This window comes from Brachyistius frenatus, unplaced genomic scaffold (assembly GCF_029030835.1).
Source record: "Brachyistius frenatus isolate BFR_SWC_R1_liver_20210118 unplaced genomic scaffold, ASM2903083v1 Contig_59, whole genome shotgun sequence".
Classification (NCBI taxonomy): domain Eukaryota; kingdom Metazoa; phylum Chordata; class Actinopteri; family Embiotocidae; genus Brachyistius; species Brachyistius frenatus.
In genome coordinates this window covers 188,939-208,661 of record NW_027210658.1, presented here as the reverse complement: position 1 = coordinate 208,661, position 19,723 = coordinate 188,939, and the positions used below count along the sequence as shown (strand labels likewise).

At 43.2% G+C, this 19,723-nt stretch overlaps 1 protein-coding gene across 2 annotated transcripts in view; it reads right to left on the bottom strand.

Annotated features, from left to right (window-relative positions):
* Nucleotides 1-6: 6 nt before the first annotated feature.
* slc16a10 (solute carrier family 16 member 10) overlaps nucleotides 7-19,723 on the bottom strand; it is a 40,734-nt gene continuing 21,017 nt past the window's right edge. The window contains exons 2-7 of one of the 2 annotated variants that reach the window (XR_011311206.1): nucleotides 14,742-14,886; nucleotides 13,108-13,531; nucleotides 8,339-8,482; nucleotides 5,760-5,988; nucleotides 3,791-4,082; nucleotides 7-559 (exon numbers count right to left, since the gene is read on the bottom strand). Coding sequence is in view for 1 of the 2 variants with exons in the window: in XM_069705809.1 (XP_069561910.1) it covers nucleotides 3,853-4,082; nucleotides 5,760-5,988; nucleotides 8,339-8,482; nucleotides 13,108-13,531; nucleotides 14,742-14,886 (1,172 nt within the window). In the remaining variant the exon portion in view is untranslated. Of the gene's footprint in view, nucleotides 560-662; nucleotides 4,083-5,759; nucleotides 5,989-8,338; nucleotides 8,483-13,107; nucleotides 13,532-14,741; nucleotides 14,887-19,723 lie in introns of those variants that run through there. The other variant, XM_069705809.1, reaches the window with a different exon arrangement.

Sequence of the window (19,723 nt, the reverse complement as noted above, 5' to 3'; positions counted from 1 at the left end):
CTCTGTACCCACTTCCACTTCCTACCCCACTGTCTCTTGAGTTTCATGCTGTGACAGTTCCTCATCCGGTACAATTAAACATTGTTGTCCTCTACCGTCCTCCAGGTCCTTTGGAAGATTTCTTGGACGAATTAGACGTCCTCCTGTCAAACTTCCCAGAAAATGATCCTCCACTTGTCCTTCTGGGTGACTTTAACATCCAGACTGAGAAGTCATCTGACCTTTTGCTCTTACTGTCTTCCTTTGCTGTCTCACTCAGTCCTTTCCCTCCTACTCACAAAGCCGGTAACCACCTGGACTATATTTCACCAGAAACTGCTCCACATCTAACCTCACTGTAACTCCACTTCATGTCTCTGACCACTGGTCCAGGTTCCGGTCCAGGTTCCGGTCCAGGTTCTGGTCATCTCACGTCTGGACTACTGTAACTCCCTCCTGGCAGGTCTACCTGTTAGTACCATCCGACCTCTGCGGCTCATCCAGAATGCAGCAGCTCGACTGGTCTTTAACCTCCTAAATTCACTCACACTACTCCGCTCCTCCTCCTCCTCTCCCTTCACTGGTTACCACACACACACACACACACACACACACACACACACACACACACACACACACACACACACACACACACACAGATAAATCAGGAGAAAGTCACTGAACATTTTTTATATCTTTTTTTTTACTGTCTTGAAAAAGTTTTAATCTGATTGTGTTTACATACATTCACAAAAAAAACATGCATTCAAATTCAGGGTAAAGGAAACTGAAATAAGGACCAAAAAAATATGCAAAGGTGTGATGAAAGTAGCAAAAGATGCACCGAATGCATTGACACACACGGACATCCTGAATAAAGCCTGTTGTTGGACTGGATGACGACATAATAACAGCAAATAAACAGTAAAATGTTCCAAACATTGGGGCAGGTGAACTCCCCCAGAACCCTTCACACTCTGTTTCCCACGTCGAGCCTCCGTCCACACGACACGCACAGAAAACACTTGTGTGTAAACTCAATGCAGTTTGCCTCAAAGCTTTTGGCCAAAAGTCCCTCAATACAAATAAATGATGACATTTTTTTCATAATGTCTTTGGATGGCACAGATCATTACAAGAAGCACCAATGAAGCAACAGCTACATTAAATTAATAAGTAAAAGTAATCAATAAGCATAATAAAACATTTAAATGCATGTATGGCAACAAGAGATTGCGTGAGGCACTATAATGGCACAAAAAAATAAAGTGTGCTATAAAGATATATCATTAAGAAACAATGAAAATGTGTATTTAGATAGGAAGATGTAAACGCTCTAAAGTTTGACTTCTTGCATACAAAAAAAGGCATTCGTGGCTCTGAGCAGCAACGGCTTCATTAAATGAGAAAAGCTTTCAAAAGCGAGGACGAAACGAAGACTTGGCAGCGTCTCTGGTCCCACGTCCTGCCTCTGATGCGGGGACGAGGACGGGTGGTCCAGACAGGGGCGGAGGTGGACTATCATCTGAGGTAGACTGTGTCACAGGTCTGCAGAGGGGGGAAAAAAACGCACCGACCCACAGCAGTTCTACGATGCTGCGCTGATATCCAAAAAGGTCTTTGAGTCTCCCCCCCCAAAAAAACAACCACCTGTCACTGTCAGCAGCGACAGACGGATGAGTGACATGTTCAGACGGTTCACTGACGCTACCTGTAGGCTGCAGGTGTACCAGGGGCACGAAGGACGGCAAGCAAACAGGATTAACAACACTTGCAGCCATCTTCATTTCAATACATTTTGGTCTTCTGTAAATAAAATTAATGCTTTGGGTGAAGGCCCGTCAATCACGGTAACATCTTCCATCAGCACTACGAAATAAATACCATACGAAAACATAAAACAAACACCCTTCTACCAAAGGTTCAGGAACTGAGTTAATGATCCACTGGACTTAACTGGACTGATGGTCACATCTATCAATGATTACTCAGACGTATACTCATAGTTCATTTCAAAGAGGAGACAATAAAATACTGATGGTGAATGTGTCATAACATTTTCTACACTACCGAGGGACAAAATATGCATTACTGCTCGTTTCTGGCTTGGTTCTTTTGGTCCTTTCAGAGGCCATCGGTCCGAGCAGGTGATGTGTTGTTGACATGACGACAGCTGCTCTGTGACCTTGACCTCGTCATATTAAGGCATTTAAGCAGAGTCGGGACTTTGTAAATGTACAACGGTATGTTCTCAAACCATCCGACCAAATTACAGAAAACAACTCTCACCACTGGTTTCAAAGAAATGCTGATCAGTGATAATTAATATAGTAAATCCACACAGGTACACAACGTAGGTCTGTTCCTTATGACTCCACACTACGGTCAGAATGAGGGTGTGCTGGCTCAGTGTCACTGTAAAGGAATAGTTTGACATTTTGGGAAACAAACAAACAAATTGTGTAGCTGTTTTGTTTTGTTTTTGCAGCGATTAAACAAAAGAAATAGAACTTAATAATTACTGAGCGTTAGAGGAGCTCAAAGCTGTTTCTGCTTTGGTCGGGCAGGGCCGAAGCGTTTCCCTGTTTCCAGTCCTGATGCTAAACTAAGCGAACCAGCTGCCATATGTTTAACAGACAGACATGAAAGTGGCAACAATACAACCAGCACAAGAGCATTTTCCAAAATGTCAAACAGGTTATTTGAAGATGTAAATGTAAAACACTGAAGAGGTTTTTCAGTTTCTTTACAAGCAGCTAAATCGGTCAGAGCAGCAAATTTACTCATGAAGGGGCCCCAATAGACCTCCGGCTCCCCCGATTCCCTCTAGGCTCTGTGTAGGTTCATTACAGCTACTTTTAAACCCAATAACATTAATTGATCCAATAAAACTGTAGCTCGGGGACCCTCCACACAGCGGGGCCTCAGGAGTAGATGATGATGCTGGAGTCCCCTTCAGGTCTCTTTGGTTTTAGTTTATACAGTATTGGGCTTTAGTGGTGCATCATGGGAAACCTGGAGTTGTCAGGTACAGTCCGTTCAATAAAAGATCATGTTTCCTGGATCAGAGCTGCTTGTCATGAGACCATGTGTCATCATTTCTGACGGGATGTAATTCATTGTGCTTCCTTGAACTGCATCCCTTCACGTATCAGAGCACCTTTACAGAGAGAGCACTTCTCTGTTTGTCCCTTTAAAACACTACGAACAGATTTCATCTGGATCTTGATAGTTTTGGCTCTTTAAGACTGAGAAGAGAACGTGTGACTGCACACTGGACAAAATAAAGATGGCAGGTTTGAGGAGAAAAGTTCAACATACCAGTTCACTTTGCACTGAGACAGAACAAAGTTCCCATCATCATACATCCTAACATCATACATGTTCTTTTTATGACACTTTTCTACATCTAAAACTGAATGGTACTGCTGAACTGATTATAGAGAATAATGTAAGATTGCATAACCACTGAGAACGCAGCTGATCGTCTGGTTTTGGCAGAGAGGCTGGCTGAAGACCGAGTCAGCAGCTTTCACGCTGCATTTATAAAAAAAAAAAGCACAGCCTGCCTTCTTTCAGTCGTGACAAAATAAAATGTGCAGTTTTTCCCCATTTTCATTTAAAATTTCAAGTGTGCCTGCTGTAAGATTAGTTCAGTCGAATGCATAGTTCTTCAGCATCACATCCATGTTAAACTCTACTTCAAGCTACAACTGTCTGATATGTTTCATCGCTTTGGAATTTCCTGACATTCTCCTACTGAAAGTTGTAATTACAATCGTGGCTACAAACACACACACAGCATGTTAACCTGCAGTCAGTAGCCGCCTCTGTCTGACCCCACGTGTCCCTCTGTCAGTCTGTTCGGGGCCCTCAGAGGACAGACTCTCCGGTTTTGTGCGGCGTGTCTGCCTGAGCCTTCTCGTGCTCCATCATCTTCTCGGTGACGTCCGCCTCCTTGCCGGCGGCCTCCTCCTTCTCGGCCCTCTTGCGCTTGGCCTCGACCCAGGGTATCAGACACAGCAGGGCCCCTCCGATCATCGGGGGGATACCGGCCAGGTAGAAGGCCTCGTCGTAGCGGCCCAGCGTGTCCCTCAGAGACCCTGACCCAGACACAGGGAGAAACAATACCGACGTTAGTTGGACTCCAGCTGGGGTCAGAAAACTGCAGGTAAAAGTGAAAGTTGAATTAAAGCCGTTTGGTTCAACATCTGAAGAGTGTAATGAATGTTTAATTGATCTTTTTCTTGGAGCCTTTTCTTGGTTTCGGCGCATGCTGATTGGTTAAAATGAATCCGAGGTCTCCGCCCGGTAGGATGGAACGACTGTAAACGGTTCTCTGAGGAGGAACCAGACTGGTTCACACCTTCGACCGCCCTCCTTTTGCTGAAAATCAACAAATCTTCTCTTCCAACTTATTCGACTTTCCTTTTTCATTTGGCTTAAAATTTTGACTTTGCAGCTTAATCCATGATGTTCATGTCAATAAATGTTCAACAAAATGCAGTCGGTTAAATATTAGAAGTTAAGCTCCTGGAGATAAACAGCTAAACTTATGTGCCATTAAATCACGGCAGAAGAACGACGAGAGGACGGGAAACAAGAGACGGAAAGTTAGCGACGTTTCAGTTTGTTTCATGCAGCTGATTCTATACCGATGAATGGAAATGATTCAAATACAAATTCAGATGACGAATGAAGTCTTAATAAGTCCTTCACCTGCTGCACATCAACAGATTCACAGTCAGCAGGTTTATCCAGCGCATGTTGTCAACTTCCTGCAGAATCACTCTCTCCTGTCACATGCTTTGTTTGCAGATGTTTCTAGAGACAATCTTTGTTTAGGGATGTTCAAGTCTGCCAGCACTAACTTGTTACAAGTTCCTCGACTGTGACCTCTGACCTCTCTGGAGCAGGAGAGCACAACGAGTATGACTAGTCACACACACTCTTTGTCTCTGTAAGGAAAGTGAATTCCTTGACTTGAAGACTGTACAGGCTCTCTGCACATGAAGCTCACATGAGCTGATGTTCCTGATATCCAAATATCGTGGGAAACACAGGAGCCTTCACGTTACAGGTGTTACAAACATCTCATATTTTCCAATGTTTCTTTAATATGTAAACAACTTTGGCTGGAATAAGTTTACTGTATGTGTGTTTGTGATTTAAATCTGCACATTCAGGACCAAAGAAGAGGCCAAATGAACACTAGATGGGGCAAAGGACCTTCTGTATTAATATCTGTGTGAGCGAGAGGACTCTCCTCTGGATCTCTGGATGGTGACGAAGAATGCAGCCATGTTTGTTATCGTTGGTATATTCTAAAACTGCATCATTCGTACTTGGAAAATTATCACTTTTGTATCTTATTATAGCAAGACCTACAGCAGAGAATGACATGTTCTATAAACAGAGAATATATGTTGATATAAAAGGTATAAAATAAAACCTGTACTGCTGCAGAAACAGTTAAAAACTGCTCCACCTGCAACAGATGTTTGAACTTGCTGTGAATTATTAGGAAAGACTGATTTGACTGAGAAGACAAACACATAATTTGTAATTTATGACTTTGATGAATCCAATTTATGAAAACAAAGTTATGATATAACAAAGAGCATCTTAGCAACTCAGCACGTCATTAAAAGGCCCTAAACTGCTTCATCATATCTTGAACATGGTCAGTAATCAGTATGGTGTAAACATAAATATCATATACTGCATATAGCAGCAGCCCGTTGAGCATGAACACGGTTTGTGGTTCACTCCTGTTTTACCTGCAATCGGGGGCCCAACAATCATGGGCACGGACATGAGGCCCAGCAGGAAGCCGATGGCCTGCGACACATCTTCGGACCCGACCAGCTCGAAGGCGATGGGGGCCATGATGCAGATGAAGCAGCCGTCGAACAGACCCATCAGCAGGCACACGGCGATCAGCCCGCCGAAGATATGGCACAGCGGGATCATCATGGACATGATGCCGATGATGAAGAAGGACGTCACCTAGCAGAGGGGGTGACGTGCTTTATTCATCTTTATAATATCATTTTAATTTGTTTACGTTTCGGTTTCAGGGAAGTTTCTTTCCAAATTCGAATTAGTTTGGACTTCAGCTTTGAGTTTTATGGTGTATCTGCATAGTTGAAATCAAATTTATTGAGAAAATCGAACAGCCAGAATGAACCAACCCACATTAGAGGTGGATGATTTGTTGTGAACCAATCACAACATCACTTTTGGTTAAAAATTAGATGCAAATCCACCATATCATAATTAAAATGTTTATCACTTTCTTCTATTCTTAATCTGACCATTTTTATTTATGATAATAACACAATTTCTTATCCTAAATTTATAAGATTTTGCAATATTTATACACTGCTCAAAAAAATAAAGGGAACACTTAAACAACACATCCTAGATCTCAATGAATGAAATATTCCAGTTGAAAATCTTTATTCATTACATAGTGGAATGTGTTGAGGACAAAATAACGTAAGAATGATCAATGGAAATCAAAATCATTATCCCATGGAGGTCTGGATTCAGAACCATACTCAAAATAAAAGTGGAAAAATCAGATCACAGGCTGATCCAACTTCTATGGAAATTCCCCAAGACAAGTCAAAATGAGGCTCAGTAGTGTGTGTGGCCTCCACGTGCCTGTATCACTCCCTACAATGGGATCTCCTCCCAGACCTGGATCAAAGCATCAGTCAACTCCTGGACAGTCTGTGGTGGACGTGGCATTGGTGGATGGAACGAGACACGATGTCCCAGATGTGCTGGATTGGATTCAGGTCTGGGGAACAGGCAGGCCGGTCCATAGCATCAATGCCTTCATCATGCAGGAACTGCTGACACACTCCAGCCACATGAGGCCGAGCATTGTCATGCATCAGAAGGAACCCAGGGCCCACTGCACCAGCATCTGGTCTTACAATGGGTCTGAGGATCTCATCCCGGGACCTAATGGCAGTGGGGGGGCTGTGCGGCCCTCCAAAGAAATGCCTCCCCAGACCATCGCTGACCCACCACCAAACCGGTCACGTTGGAGGATGTTGCAGGCAGCAGAACGTTCTCCACGGCGTCTCCAGACTCCGTCATGTCTGTCACGTGTGCTCAGTGTGAACCTGCTCTCATCCGTGAAGAGCACAGGGCGCCGACGGAGAAGCTGCCAATCTTGGTGTTCTCTGGCAAATGCCGATCGCCCTGCACGGTGTTGGGCTGTAAGCACAGGCCCCACTTGTGGACGTCGGGCCCTCGTACCACCCTCATGGAGTCTGTTTCTGACAGTTTGAGCAGAAACATGCACATTAGTGGCCTGCTGGAGGTTATTTTGTAGGGCTCTGGCAGCACTCCTCCTGTTCCTCCTCGCACAAAGGAGCAGATAGCGGTCCTGCTGCTGGGTTGTTGTCCTCCTACGGACCCCTCCACGTCTCCTGGTGTACCGGCCTGTCTCCTGGTATCTCCTCCGTGCTCTTGACACTGTGCTGACAGACACAGCAAACCTTCTTGCCACAGCGTGCATTGATGTGCCATCCTGGATGAGCTGCACTACCTGAGCAGCTTCTGTGGGTTGTAGACACCGCCTCATGCTACCTCTAGTGGTGAGGGCACTGGCAAAATGCAAAAGTGACCAAAAATCATCCAGAAAGGATGAGGACAGAGAAATGGTCTGTGGTCACCACCTGCAGAACTGTTCCTTTATAGGGTTGTCTTGCTAATTGCCTCATTTCCACCTGTTGTCTGTTCCATTTGCACAACAGCAGATGAAATTGATTCACAATCAGTGTTGCTTCCGAACTGGACAGGTTGATTTCCCAGAAGTGTGATTGACTTGGAGTTACATCAGACCTGGGCATTGTGTGGCCCGCGGGCCACATGTGGCCCTTTGGTTGATTCTGACATAACATGCAGTACTCTTACCAGTCTTACCAGCTTGTCAAAACAATGCTATATACTGCTTTTATAAAGAAATATAATTAATATTATGCAGAATTGAGTTCAGCCTTTTGGCCTGACCCGCCACAATATTTTCTGTTTCTCATGTGGCCCCATGGAAAAAATAATTGCCCACCCCTGAGTTACATTGTGTTGTTTAAGTGTTCCTTTTATTTTTTTGGAGCAGTGTACATTATACATGCTCTTTGCATTGTTTCTAAATTCAGGAATTTTTTTCAATATAAAATTTGACTTTTGAAGTCCTTTAACTGCCTTAAATCTAAAGACCCATTAGGGATCCTCACTTATCCTGTTTCAGCATTGGATGGCTATTTAATTGCTGTTTCAGTCCCCCTTTTACATTTATATGGAAAATCTGCTCTTTTGACCGTTGCGGCTGAACACTCACCTGCAAGAACACCTTGTTGACTCCGTCAATGTAGTCCGCCACGATGCCGAAGATCAGACGGCCCACGAAGGACGTGATGCCGATGCACATGAGCAGAATTTCTTTATTGGTTTCTGGTCCAAAGCGCTCCTCCACGTGTTTCATCTGATGACAATAAATGAACGCGATAAACTCAGCTGTCTCAGACTGCAGTTAACTTCAGTCCTAAAGCGCAAATTAAGTAAATCAGTCTTCACCAATTCAGAGTCATCAGTAGGAACTAAGCACCGTTAACCTTTGACTGACATCATGGTTGATGACTTTGAATTCACCAAGACGTGTTAAGAGTTGAGGCAAATAGGATAGTAAGTTTTCATTTGAATTACATTGTAAGCTTTCTTGGTTCTTGGTATCCGGTGGTTTAATGCTGAGTTCCAAATGAGGTCTTTCCTTCACTACCCCAACAAATAGTTCTTCCATGTCAGGACTCTTACTGTGTAGAGCAGTAATGTTAACCGAGTAGTGCTATTTTAATCACTGCTGTTCTGCACTGACAGGAAATGACGTCATCATGTGAACACATCACCCTCCAAAATATCTGCAGCTTTAATTATTTTACCCAGAATTCAGAGTGTTTTTGTGTCCTCTGTTTAACACTCAATAAACACACTGATTCTTCTGTCCAGCAGCAGCAGTGGAAAAGAAACACTTTGTGTTCAGGAACAGCTGCAGTACAACACCTAGAACACAAGTACAACATCTGGAACACAAGTACAACATCTGGAACACAAGTACTACATCTGGAACACTAGTACAACGTTTGAAACAGTAATGCAGCAGAATGAGTACAATCTCCATATTTCAATGTAGAGATTACAGTGCATTTATTCTATTATATGAAACTGGTGTTGTTCTAGTGAACATAGATTTTTAGTTTTTAACCAAGTTTAAATAATTCTTTACTTGATCGATTAGATTTCTTTTGAGAGCCGTTAAAGCACAGTCCTGTATGTGAAGTTCAAACATCTTGTATTTTTTCCCTTCAAACCAACCTCATATTAATTAAAGTGGTGTGGAGGCCACTAACCTGTCCCAACAGCAGTTATCAACACAACATTATTCTCCTCCAGAGGCACACGGTTGTGAAAACGGGGAAGTTCACTGAATGTGTTGTGTTGAGGATGTGATTCTCTAATTGCACGGGATGGTTGGTATTCTGCAGAACTCAGGGTGTGAGGGTTGGAAGGGTTTGGCAGCCTGACGAGGGATTTCACAAAATGATAACTGTTCTAAACACAGTGATGTGTCCTCCGGCTCCGTACTGCATCAATCAGGCAGACATGTTGTTGGTACCATGGTACCAGGATGACATGGTGACATGGTACCAGGTCACATTCAGGAGTGTCCTGCTCAGAGGGAATTCTTGCATCCAAAAAGCAATGCTGCAGGCTCAATGTGTGTGTGTGTGTGTGTGTGTGTGTGTGTGTGTGTGTGTGTGTGTGTGTGTGTGTGTGTGTGTGTGTGTGTGTGTGTGTGTGTGTGTGTGTGTGTGTGTGTTGAGTAGCAGCATGAAAATGACGCTGTGGCAGAAAAAAAGACTCATTTCTGTTTCTGTCACAGGCTCAATGTGTGTGTGTGTGTGTGTGTGTGTGTGTGTGTGTGTGTGTGTGTGTGTGTGTGTGTGTGTGTGTGTGTGTGTGTGTGTGTGTGTGTGTGTGTTGAGTAGCAGCATGAAAATGACGCTGTGGCAGAAAAAAAGACTCATTTCTGTTTCTGTCACTAGTTTGGTTTGAATTTATCATTTGTTAAAGAATAAAGCTAATGGTGTCTCTATCATTATTTCTTATTGACAAGAATGAAAAGAACAAAAACAACAAATCAATAGTGTGACTTTCAATAACTTTCCTCATTGTTTTAAAAAACAAACAAACAAAACTAAATATCTGAGCAGTCAAGGTTTTGGTGAATGCTGCTCCGACAGGAGGAAATGGTGCATTTGCTGATGAAAGTACTTCATTTGGAGCACAGCCTTTATCTTTCCTTTATGGACTCTCTAACAGAATTCACAGGTGTCATTAATCATTAATAACATTAATGATTGCTGTGTTCCATTAAGCGTCATTAAAGTTCTGAGTAACACCTGTGCTGCTGCGTCTGGGACGAGTCGATGTGGAAAACAAGGATAGTTGCTGGAATTAACACGGCATGCGACATGCAGTTAACTGTGGAGTAACCAGCTGGAGCAGTGACTGAGGACATGTAGAGAAATACTGCAGCTGATCGTGTTTGAGGGAGAACTTTCCCCTTCAGAGCCTCACGGTGCTCCATCCCACCTCTCTGATCGCTCCTCTTGGCCCTACTAATGGTCATTAAACATCAGCCCTCCTCCAGCCCACACACCCTGCAGGTGCTCCTCATTAAACACCAAACAAGCCGTTTCAAAAAGAGAGGCTGCTTTCTAAAGAAAAGAGTTCAGAGTCGGCTCAGGGAGAACACGCATCATCTGTTCACGGGAGAGCAGCACACTTTATAATGTTCTTCATCTGCTTTTGGAAATGTACCGACACAATTTAGATTAACGCACTAACAGAGCAAACATAATATGAGGATAAGTGTGTGTGTGTGTGTGTGTGTGTGTGTGTGTGTGTGTGTGTGTGTGTGTGTGTGTGTGTGTGTGTGTGTGTGTGTGTGTGTGTGTGTGTGTGTGTGTGTGTGTGTGTGTGTGTGTGTGTGCGTGCGTGTCCCACATTGGACTTCACTCTTTTATAATCTCCAGATATGTACGGCTTGATTTGAAAAACAGACGTGGATCTGGGGCAGTGCTCCTCTAAAAGGCTGCGATCAGCACTTAGTTCTGACAAACACACACACACACACACACACACACACACACACACACACACACACACACACACACACACACACACACACACACACACACACACACACACACACACACACACACACACACACACACACACACACACAGAGAGAGAGAGAGTGGGTTGGTTTTGATAGGCCTGTCTTCCTGAAAGTCTGCACTCTGCTGTTTGACCCATGTGTTTTCCCTCTTCTTCTTCCCCTGCTGTGTAACAAGGCTGAGGCTCAGCTTTAAGGTCAGGGAGGGGGAACACGATCCGGGGCTGTCGGGCCCGGAGAGGCGCTGAGGCTCCAGCCAAGCCCCCGCGGTGTCCCAGTCTGAGTAGCAGACACAGGAGAAGCGTTGGGAAAACACAGGCCGATCTCCCTCCAAAAACAGTCATCGTGTCCAAATAAACAGTCACCTCCTGGGTCGCCGTCACATCCAGCCTCTCTGCTCTGCAGCCCTCACAAGAAGGAGTCGGTTTCCCGTTTATACCGGGAATAAAAACTAATTGAGGGAAAGTGACACCTGTTGACAGAACTGTGTGGACTGAAACGAGAGCTGCAGACTGAATCCTGCTGTCATATTTGGCAGCGTCCACCAGGACCACATGATGCGTTGGGAGGCTGTTGTGATGTAGTTTTGTGTCCAGGGTTGTAAATGCCCGGTTATTATACCATCAGGTAAACACCATCACCCTAATGAAAGCATTTAAAGTATCAGACTGATTTTAGTTCATCAGTTGGTCTCCATGTCAGTACTCTGGAGGTGATTAGGATTTAGTTTGTGTTCCCATGTATGCAATCCGGTACACACTATTTACCAGCTGCACTACCTGCACACATCTGGGTTGCTCAAACACGCATCTACTGTATGTCTATTTACCTTTTTTACATTTCATATTGTATTTGTATTTTTATATCGCATCTATTTCTTATATTTTCCCTGTGTTGCACCGACTTGGTCTGTTTTGTGTTGTTTTCAATTTCGCTTTACAATAAAAATAAAGATTTCTGATTCTGATTTCCAGAAACTGTTATTTGGGAAAGGAAGAGGTAAGTGACTTTTTCATGATATTGGTGAACTTTCCCTTTAAGTGAAAGAAAATCTAGCCCCAAAAGGTGTGCAGCTGACCAGAAGAAAATAATCTTTTAAGAAGATGAGCACATGGATGATGTTTCAACTGGATCTGATATACTGCTCATCAAGAACAGTATTATCTTCCTGCACAGTGTCTACATCAGGAACAAAAACACAGATTCAGGTACAGTATTTAATAATAATAATAATAATAATAATAATAATAATAATCTTTACTTATATAACACTTGCTTCATATAAATCATGCTAATCAAATGAAGACAACCTGATACATTCATATTAAACTGTATCTTTCAGAGACATTCTGTACCATCACGAACCAACTGAACCCTCTGGTTGCGGTTTCAGCTTCCCCTCCTTTCATCCTTCACTTTCCTGAACCTCACACTGCTCTGAGTGTTCTGATACCCATGTTGTTGAAGCTCCCTGACTCACCTCTTGACCTTCTTCCTCTCTCGTGCCAAGAAAGCAGATCCAAAAAATGGGACTATGGATACTGGGAAATCACACCACGGCATTCCCCTGTTGGCATTTACGTGTTGCTATTTGTCATCCAAACGATCTTTGGCCCAGAGGTGTGTGTGTGTGTGTGTGTGTGTGTGTGTGTGTGTGTGTGTGTGTGTGTGTGTGTGTGTGTGTGTGTGTGTGTGTGTGTGTGTGTGTGTGTGTGTGTGTGTGTGTGTGTGTGTGTGTGTCTGGGGAGGGGGAGAGAGGGAAGGGGGATCCAGTAACACAAACAGCACATAACCGCACAATATGTCTGAATGTCGTTCTAATCCAATTTGACTGAGACAGCAGATGACAGACCAAAACAACACCAACTTACCAGGTGGACATAAGGCACAAAGTAGCCGTAGAGCGCTGCAGGGATGCCGAAGGCCCAGATGCGATATCCCCAAGACTTCCAGATCTTGACGTTGAATATCTGCCTCAAGCGGGAGACGCCGGGTTGGGAGTGAGTGGGTTTGACGGGCAGCAGGGGTTTGTAGGTGAAGCCGGCCAGCATCACAATAAACATGAGGATGCAGAGGACGCGCATGGTGTTCTGGAGGCCCACTTTCTCCAGCAGGCTCGACAGCACGAAGGGCAGAGTGATGGTGAAGATGCTGCTGCCGGCCGTCACGATGCCGTTCACCAGACCCAGGCGCTTCTTGAAGTAGTGGCCCAGGATGACCAGGCTGGGCTGGTAGGCGAAGGAACAGCCGCAGGCGAACACGATGCCGTAGGTGAAGTAGAGCGGCCCCAGGGACCTGGAGGCAGCACAACCACACCATACATCACTCTACTGCCTTCTGACGCTCAGCTGGTTCACAACAAGTCCACAAAGACATACAGACAGTCAGATCCTGGTTTAGCATCAGTTCTTGCGGCGGTGGCTTGGAAGAAAAGTTAAAGGTGTTTTTTTTGTACAATAAATGCTAATTTCTGAAACAAATAAAACTTCAGCAAAATTGAGAAAAGTTCTCTTGTCTTTAAGGTATTTAAACTTCGGCAAATTACATGAAATGTATTTATTGAGGAAAAAATGAGTGTAGTAAAGTCTTCTAAGTTACTTTCAAAATTGTGTTCAGGGTACATAAATCAAATAAAAAAAATTCTCAGTCTCAGCTTTAGAAAATGAGGAATAGTGAAATCTCATGACTATGTATATACTACTGATATTTTGCACCTTTTACTGTGAGCTGAAGAACGCGGCCGTCCGTCTGCCGTTTGTGAAATGCTGTCTGACACTCACTTGATAAGCTGGAATTCAACTGACAATTTAGTGCTCACAAAAGTGACAAGAGCGTGACGGCGCCGCGCTCGCTGCTTTCTTCGAATCAGTTATTTCTGTATGCTTGTGTGAGCGTTTCCTCATGTTGATCAGAGGGAGATTCTGGGAAATGATTAACGACAGAGTGTTAGAGCAGAGCCTCTTACCCACAGAGTCACAATAAAATGCAGGAGGGGTATGCTTCGTTCTGGGAGATCTGCTTAACTCAGCAAACGTGTTTCCAAAATATAAAGTTTACTGTCGACACTTCATTTCAGCCCTTTGAAATAAAAGGTGGTGGTAATGTAGTTAAAGGCAGGTGTGGACATTTTTAGTGTTTATCAATGGGTTTTTTTTACCAGTTCCTACTATAACTCCTCCAATTAACAGTTACTGAACACTTGATAATAATGTGTCGCCACAGGTTTGAAGCCACGTGAACGGTTGCTACATCTGCAGTGGACACATGTTTTATAAGACTATCAGGTGGAGTTTGCATCTTACACACTCAGATTTGTTATTCAAATTCGAAAGTTGAACTCTTTTAACATACGTGCATTATAAAATGTCAGCTAAATCTGTTAGCTAACTGAGGACTGAAGTTGCTCATCATCCCAATAACTGTAAAAGTAGGTGTCATGTATAACGTATGCTGTGATGTGATGATACGTGGAATTAACAAACAAATTAACAAGAAGCTTCCTTACGAAACAAAGGAGCTGGCCAGCAGTCCGACCAGGCCGACAGCAGCGCCCCCTACTGCCGTGACCCTGCAGCCGAGCATGTCGGTGAAGACGCTGACGATGGGAGAGCAGAAGAAGATCATCCCCATGGAGAGGGAGCCCACCCACGCTGCACGAGACACAGAGACAAGGCAGGAGAGGATGAATGGAAGAGATAATGTGATACATCCAGCTGTAATTGAGAGATTATCATTTCACATTCAAAGACAGACACTGTGTCAGTAAGACCTGAGAAAAGTGCCGCTGACTGATGGTGCAGTAACACAATGCTGTTGCTCTTGTATCCATGCACACAAACACACACTGTACAACCAGTTTGCTTAGGCAGCTATTCATCAGATGTCTTCCACATGTTGTGAGTTTCCATTTTTACATCCGTCAGTACATTGTGTTTGTATCCAGCTTGACTTTCCTATAGCCAAGTGTAGCGTAAATAACCCAATAGATGTGTTGTTTCTAGTTAAGGATGGCCTTGTTACAGTTAATCCTGCAATTTTATTTTGTACTTTTCCATACTTATGAGTTCACAGTCTTGTTTGCTGCTTTCCTTTTTAGACGCTTTTAGTTTGAAAGTCACTCGCTTAGTTTCCTGTCGGGTGAAATGGAACCACAGACTGTTTATAAAAGAGTTCGTAGCTTCCAGGTCTGTAAAACGGTTCTGATGCAGAAGTGTCTTCAGCTGCAATACCACCCAGTACCACTAGAGGTCGGCTCCAAAAAGCCTCCGGCTCCATAGACTCCCATTCAACTTCTCTCATCAAATCCAAAGTGAATAAAATGTGTCCATCAGTTATCTCGGTGTTGTTAGCTAAAGTCACTCCTTCTTATTAGTTTTCTGGAGGTCCATCTGAAAATAATCCCTCATTCATTAGAAAAGAAGATTCAAAAAGACCTGTTTTGGGGGGCGTGTCTGTTTGATTGACAGGCCTGTGTTGCAGTCAGGTTACAGCTATCGCTGGGCGGGACATAGTATCGGCAGGTTTCCAATCAGATTGGTCAGATCCAGTTATGTTAAGATGAGTTATGTATTTTTTTAAACAGAGTTGTGAATTTAAGTTTGTTTAAATGAATGAGATTAGCTGAATCATCAGTTGAAGTGCCATCACCATCTGTCGCCGGGTACGCTACATGTAAAATGATTCAAAATTGTAAGAGGCAGCAGGAACACACTCAGGAAGCAGTGATCAGGAAAAGGCCTACAACAACTATATCTTGGAGACAGCATCTACCTGCAACATCACACTTCATTTTCAGAAAGGACTAAAAATTATCCAGCAACCAACTAAATAAATAATGATACATCCCTCAAATTAAATTCCCACAAAAGGGCCATCTATATATATATGAATCTATATCTGTATGTAAATGTCTGTATCCAATGACTGACACCAATCCCTGTGTTTCCACATTGTCTAAATATGATACATCAACAATTACCATAAGAAGCCCTGGTCAGATTTGCATTAAATCTCCTGTGACTTAATTTGGATTGTGTTTTCTCACATAGTAGAAAGTCTATTTCTTCCCCACAGTGTTTCACATATTTTCAGATTATTGTCACCAGAACAAAATTGTTCAAGTTAACCAAACTTGAGTGTAGCAGTAGTTTTTAGTAGAGTTAGAACTGTGACCATAAGATTGACCACAAGAAACATCTGCAGTGTTGGCTCAGTGCTCAGTCAGCAGTCGTCTATGAGTCTAAGGTTAAATATGACAAGCTGCAGCAGATCTGTTACACATGTTGTTGAATTGTTGTGTTTCTCTGTATAATATTGTCGTGTCTTGCTGTAAAGACTTTAATGTGTTAAGTGCCATGAAATAACCTGTGTTGTGATTTGGCGCTATATAAATAAAATTGAATTGAATTGAATTGAATGTTAAGATACATTGAAGTCAGAGCAACTATGGCAACGTGGAAATACTTACAGCACTAGAGGATTTAATCCTTTTGGCATTCATTAAAGAAGAACAACAGTGTTTGTAGATAACTGCTCTACATGCTTGATAATTAGAAACAGGGTTCCCGCTCTCTGAAACGTCGTTCTATTTTGTTCTTATCAAGGAAAACATGCAAACAGGAAGTGGAAAAACAGTTGAACTGACTAAGCGCACAAGTGGAAGACGTAGCGGAAGCACTTTATCTTTTTCTTCCTTCGCCTAACGCCTAACTGACTTTCTGGTGAATTACGAGCCTTTCAGAACACTGAGATCATCTGCTGCTGGTTTATTGGAGTTTCCCAGCGACAGCTGAAATAAAATTATGATTCAGCTTTTGTAAGTTCTGCTGTGAAGCTCCACTGCCTGCAGACATCAGGGAAGCTAATCAGTAAATACTTTCAAAGAAAGCTTAAAACACATCTCTTTACGTCAGCTTTTAACCAGCTACTCCTGAAGATTGCTTGCACTTGGAAGCAGCGTGCCGTTAAAATGCATGCGGCTTTATTCTATTTTATTGTTTTGTTTTGTGTTTAATTTGATACATTTGAATACGTTTAAATAACAAAGCCTCTTCACATATTTTTCAATTTTTCTTTACTGTGCACAGCACACCATGTCAGATGAGTTATTAAACAACCTTTAACCCTGTTTTTCATTTGAGTCTTGCCTGAATTAAATTGTGCAATCCCTCGTGTGGGATTTGACTATGCAGAAGATGTTGAAGTCAGAAGTGAGAGACATGTTTTGGACCTGAAGCCTTTTGAGGTCTCCAATAATATCACACATCCAACATGAGATAACAGCGTAGGTAGGCTGAAAATGTGGAGGACAAGCCAGCACGTGACACAAGATATATAGATGAAGTTGTTTTTCTCAAATCTGAAGCTACGTCAGATGAAACTTGTGGGAAAAAGTGGTTCCTGGAGTTTGAATGTTTTTGTTGTCTGCTTTTTGCGTAGAGTAAGTAGAGAGCAGCGGTCAGGTTTCAGGCTCATTGCTGGTTTTAACTGCTGTGTCTTTATTCTCTCTGAATCCTCATCTAACCCCATGCTGTCACAGTACTGTACACTTTCTGTATAAGACACAGGTTACGACACTGAAGAAAAACACCCTGCTGCCCTCACAGGATTCATCATATCCGCACTGTCACCTACTTTCCCCCTTTTGAGTCAGACAGCTCTGTTTCAGAGTGCTCAGAGTCTCCAGAGAAGCCAACAGCTGAGAGGCAGTAGTACGCCGAACAAATGAAAGTTGGGCTCCAGAATTTGCTTCCATTTTTTAGCAGTTCTGTGCTGCGTTCAGATTTCCAATTTTCTTGTCCACGACAAGGAGAGAATCCGAACGCAGCACTAGTAAAAAATAAATGTAAACATGTGGTTATTGTCACGGTAACATGCTCACCATGACAATGTTGACCATCTTAGTTGAGTGTGTTTACTGTGTTATCATGCCTTTGCTAACATTAACATGCAACTTAACACTGAACACAAAGTGCAGCTGAGGTTGATAAGAATCTTGTTGCTTTTACAGGCATAAACCAAAGTGCTGAACAACTTAAAACTTTGGCCTAATGATAGCAGTTGATAACAAGTCAGCGGATCACAAACGTCCTTCCAATTCATCCTGAGGGGAACACCAACAACCGCATCAAATTTCATTTAAATCCATCCAATAATTGTTGAGACATTTCCCTTAAATCAAGAAACCGATGTCATCGTGGCGCTAAAGGAAAAGACTACCAAAACCAATGATAGAAGATTTTATAAGCAGGATCTATCCTCTGGGGACCGTGAGCGTCTGCACAAAATGTCATAGAAATCAATGAACCTCAGCAATGCAACGATTCGGGGAGGGCGGGTATGGGGGGGCGGAGGCGGGGGGGGCGCAGCTCTGAGTTTGGCTGCTTGCTAGGTAGCATGCTAACATAAGCATCCTTCCTATTTTCAGGCAGGGTGTATTTTAAAAAGTCTGATATTCTGGTCTGGTTCAGAGCAGTTTAAGGTCGAGGTTTGTCAAATGATACATTGGCATGCGCTTCTTTTGCAGTCACGTAATGAGTGTAGCTGCGTGTCTAAGCTCCGCCCCTTCACGAAACAGACAAATTAGCGTGACTTTCAGTGGCAGAAAAACGCATGAGCGACTCTCACTGACCCGAAACGGGTGCAACTCAGTGAATAAATAGTAGTTACGGGACGTAACTGCAGTTCCATGAGTACGTTCGTATTTAATTGTTTTCAGGGGGGTGGGAGGTGCTGTTGGTGGGACGGGGCGGCCCACCCTCCCAAGACAATGGTGGGAGACCTCATGGTAACCAGGGTCATGAGCGTACACCAACTGGGAACCTGGAAGGTCGATATAAACTTACAAACAACTTACACGGCCATGTACCAAATATAGCTTGAGTCTAAAGGTGGACAGACCAAGTGACTGATACCGGCCATGACTTGGCTCATTTTCCAGGTGTCAACCAAACCAACGCGAGTACAAGCTTCAAATATAAGAGATGTCCATTTCAGAACTACAGTAAAACGAAGGTTTTCGTCCGCTGGGTTGTGGTTAGATGCAAATTTTTCTTGTCAGACTCTAAGACTGAAATAAGCTAAACATTTACAGCACATGGTTTGCTAGACAAAGTGCAGTGACATCTCTCAGTAAAGTGCCCCTGTGAAAATATAAATGTGTAACCTATATTTAGTGAGTGTCCCCTTGCTGAATACCTTATTCTGGCTTTCCTGTGTGAGCCAATAAACTGTCAAAGCCTCTTCAGAGCTCCTCCAAACACAGTCGGTCAGAAAAATGCCCGAATTCAATGGGGTCTGCTCTACATGGTCTCATATTTGAGGGGATATCGGCCTGCTTTAAGCTACATAATGTAATAAATGGCAGTGAACAAGAAGGGCATAGAATCCCTCAAAGACAACAGGAAATTGCTGTTGTGGTCTGCTGCCTGTCTCGATTTAAAAGCATTTACGCTTCAGACAAAGAAAAAATTCCGGATTGAAAAATGT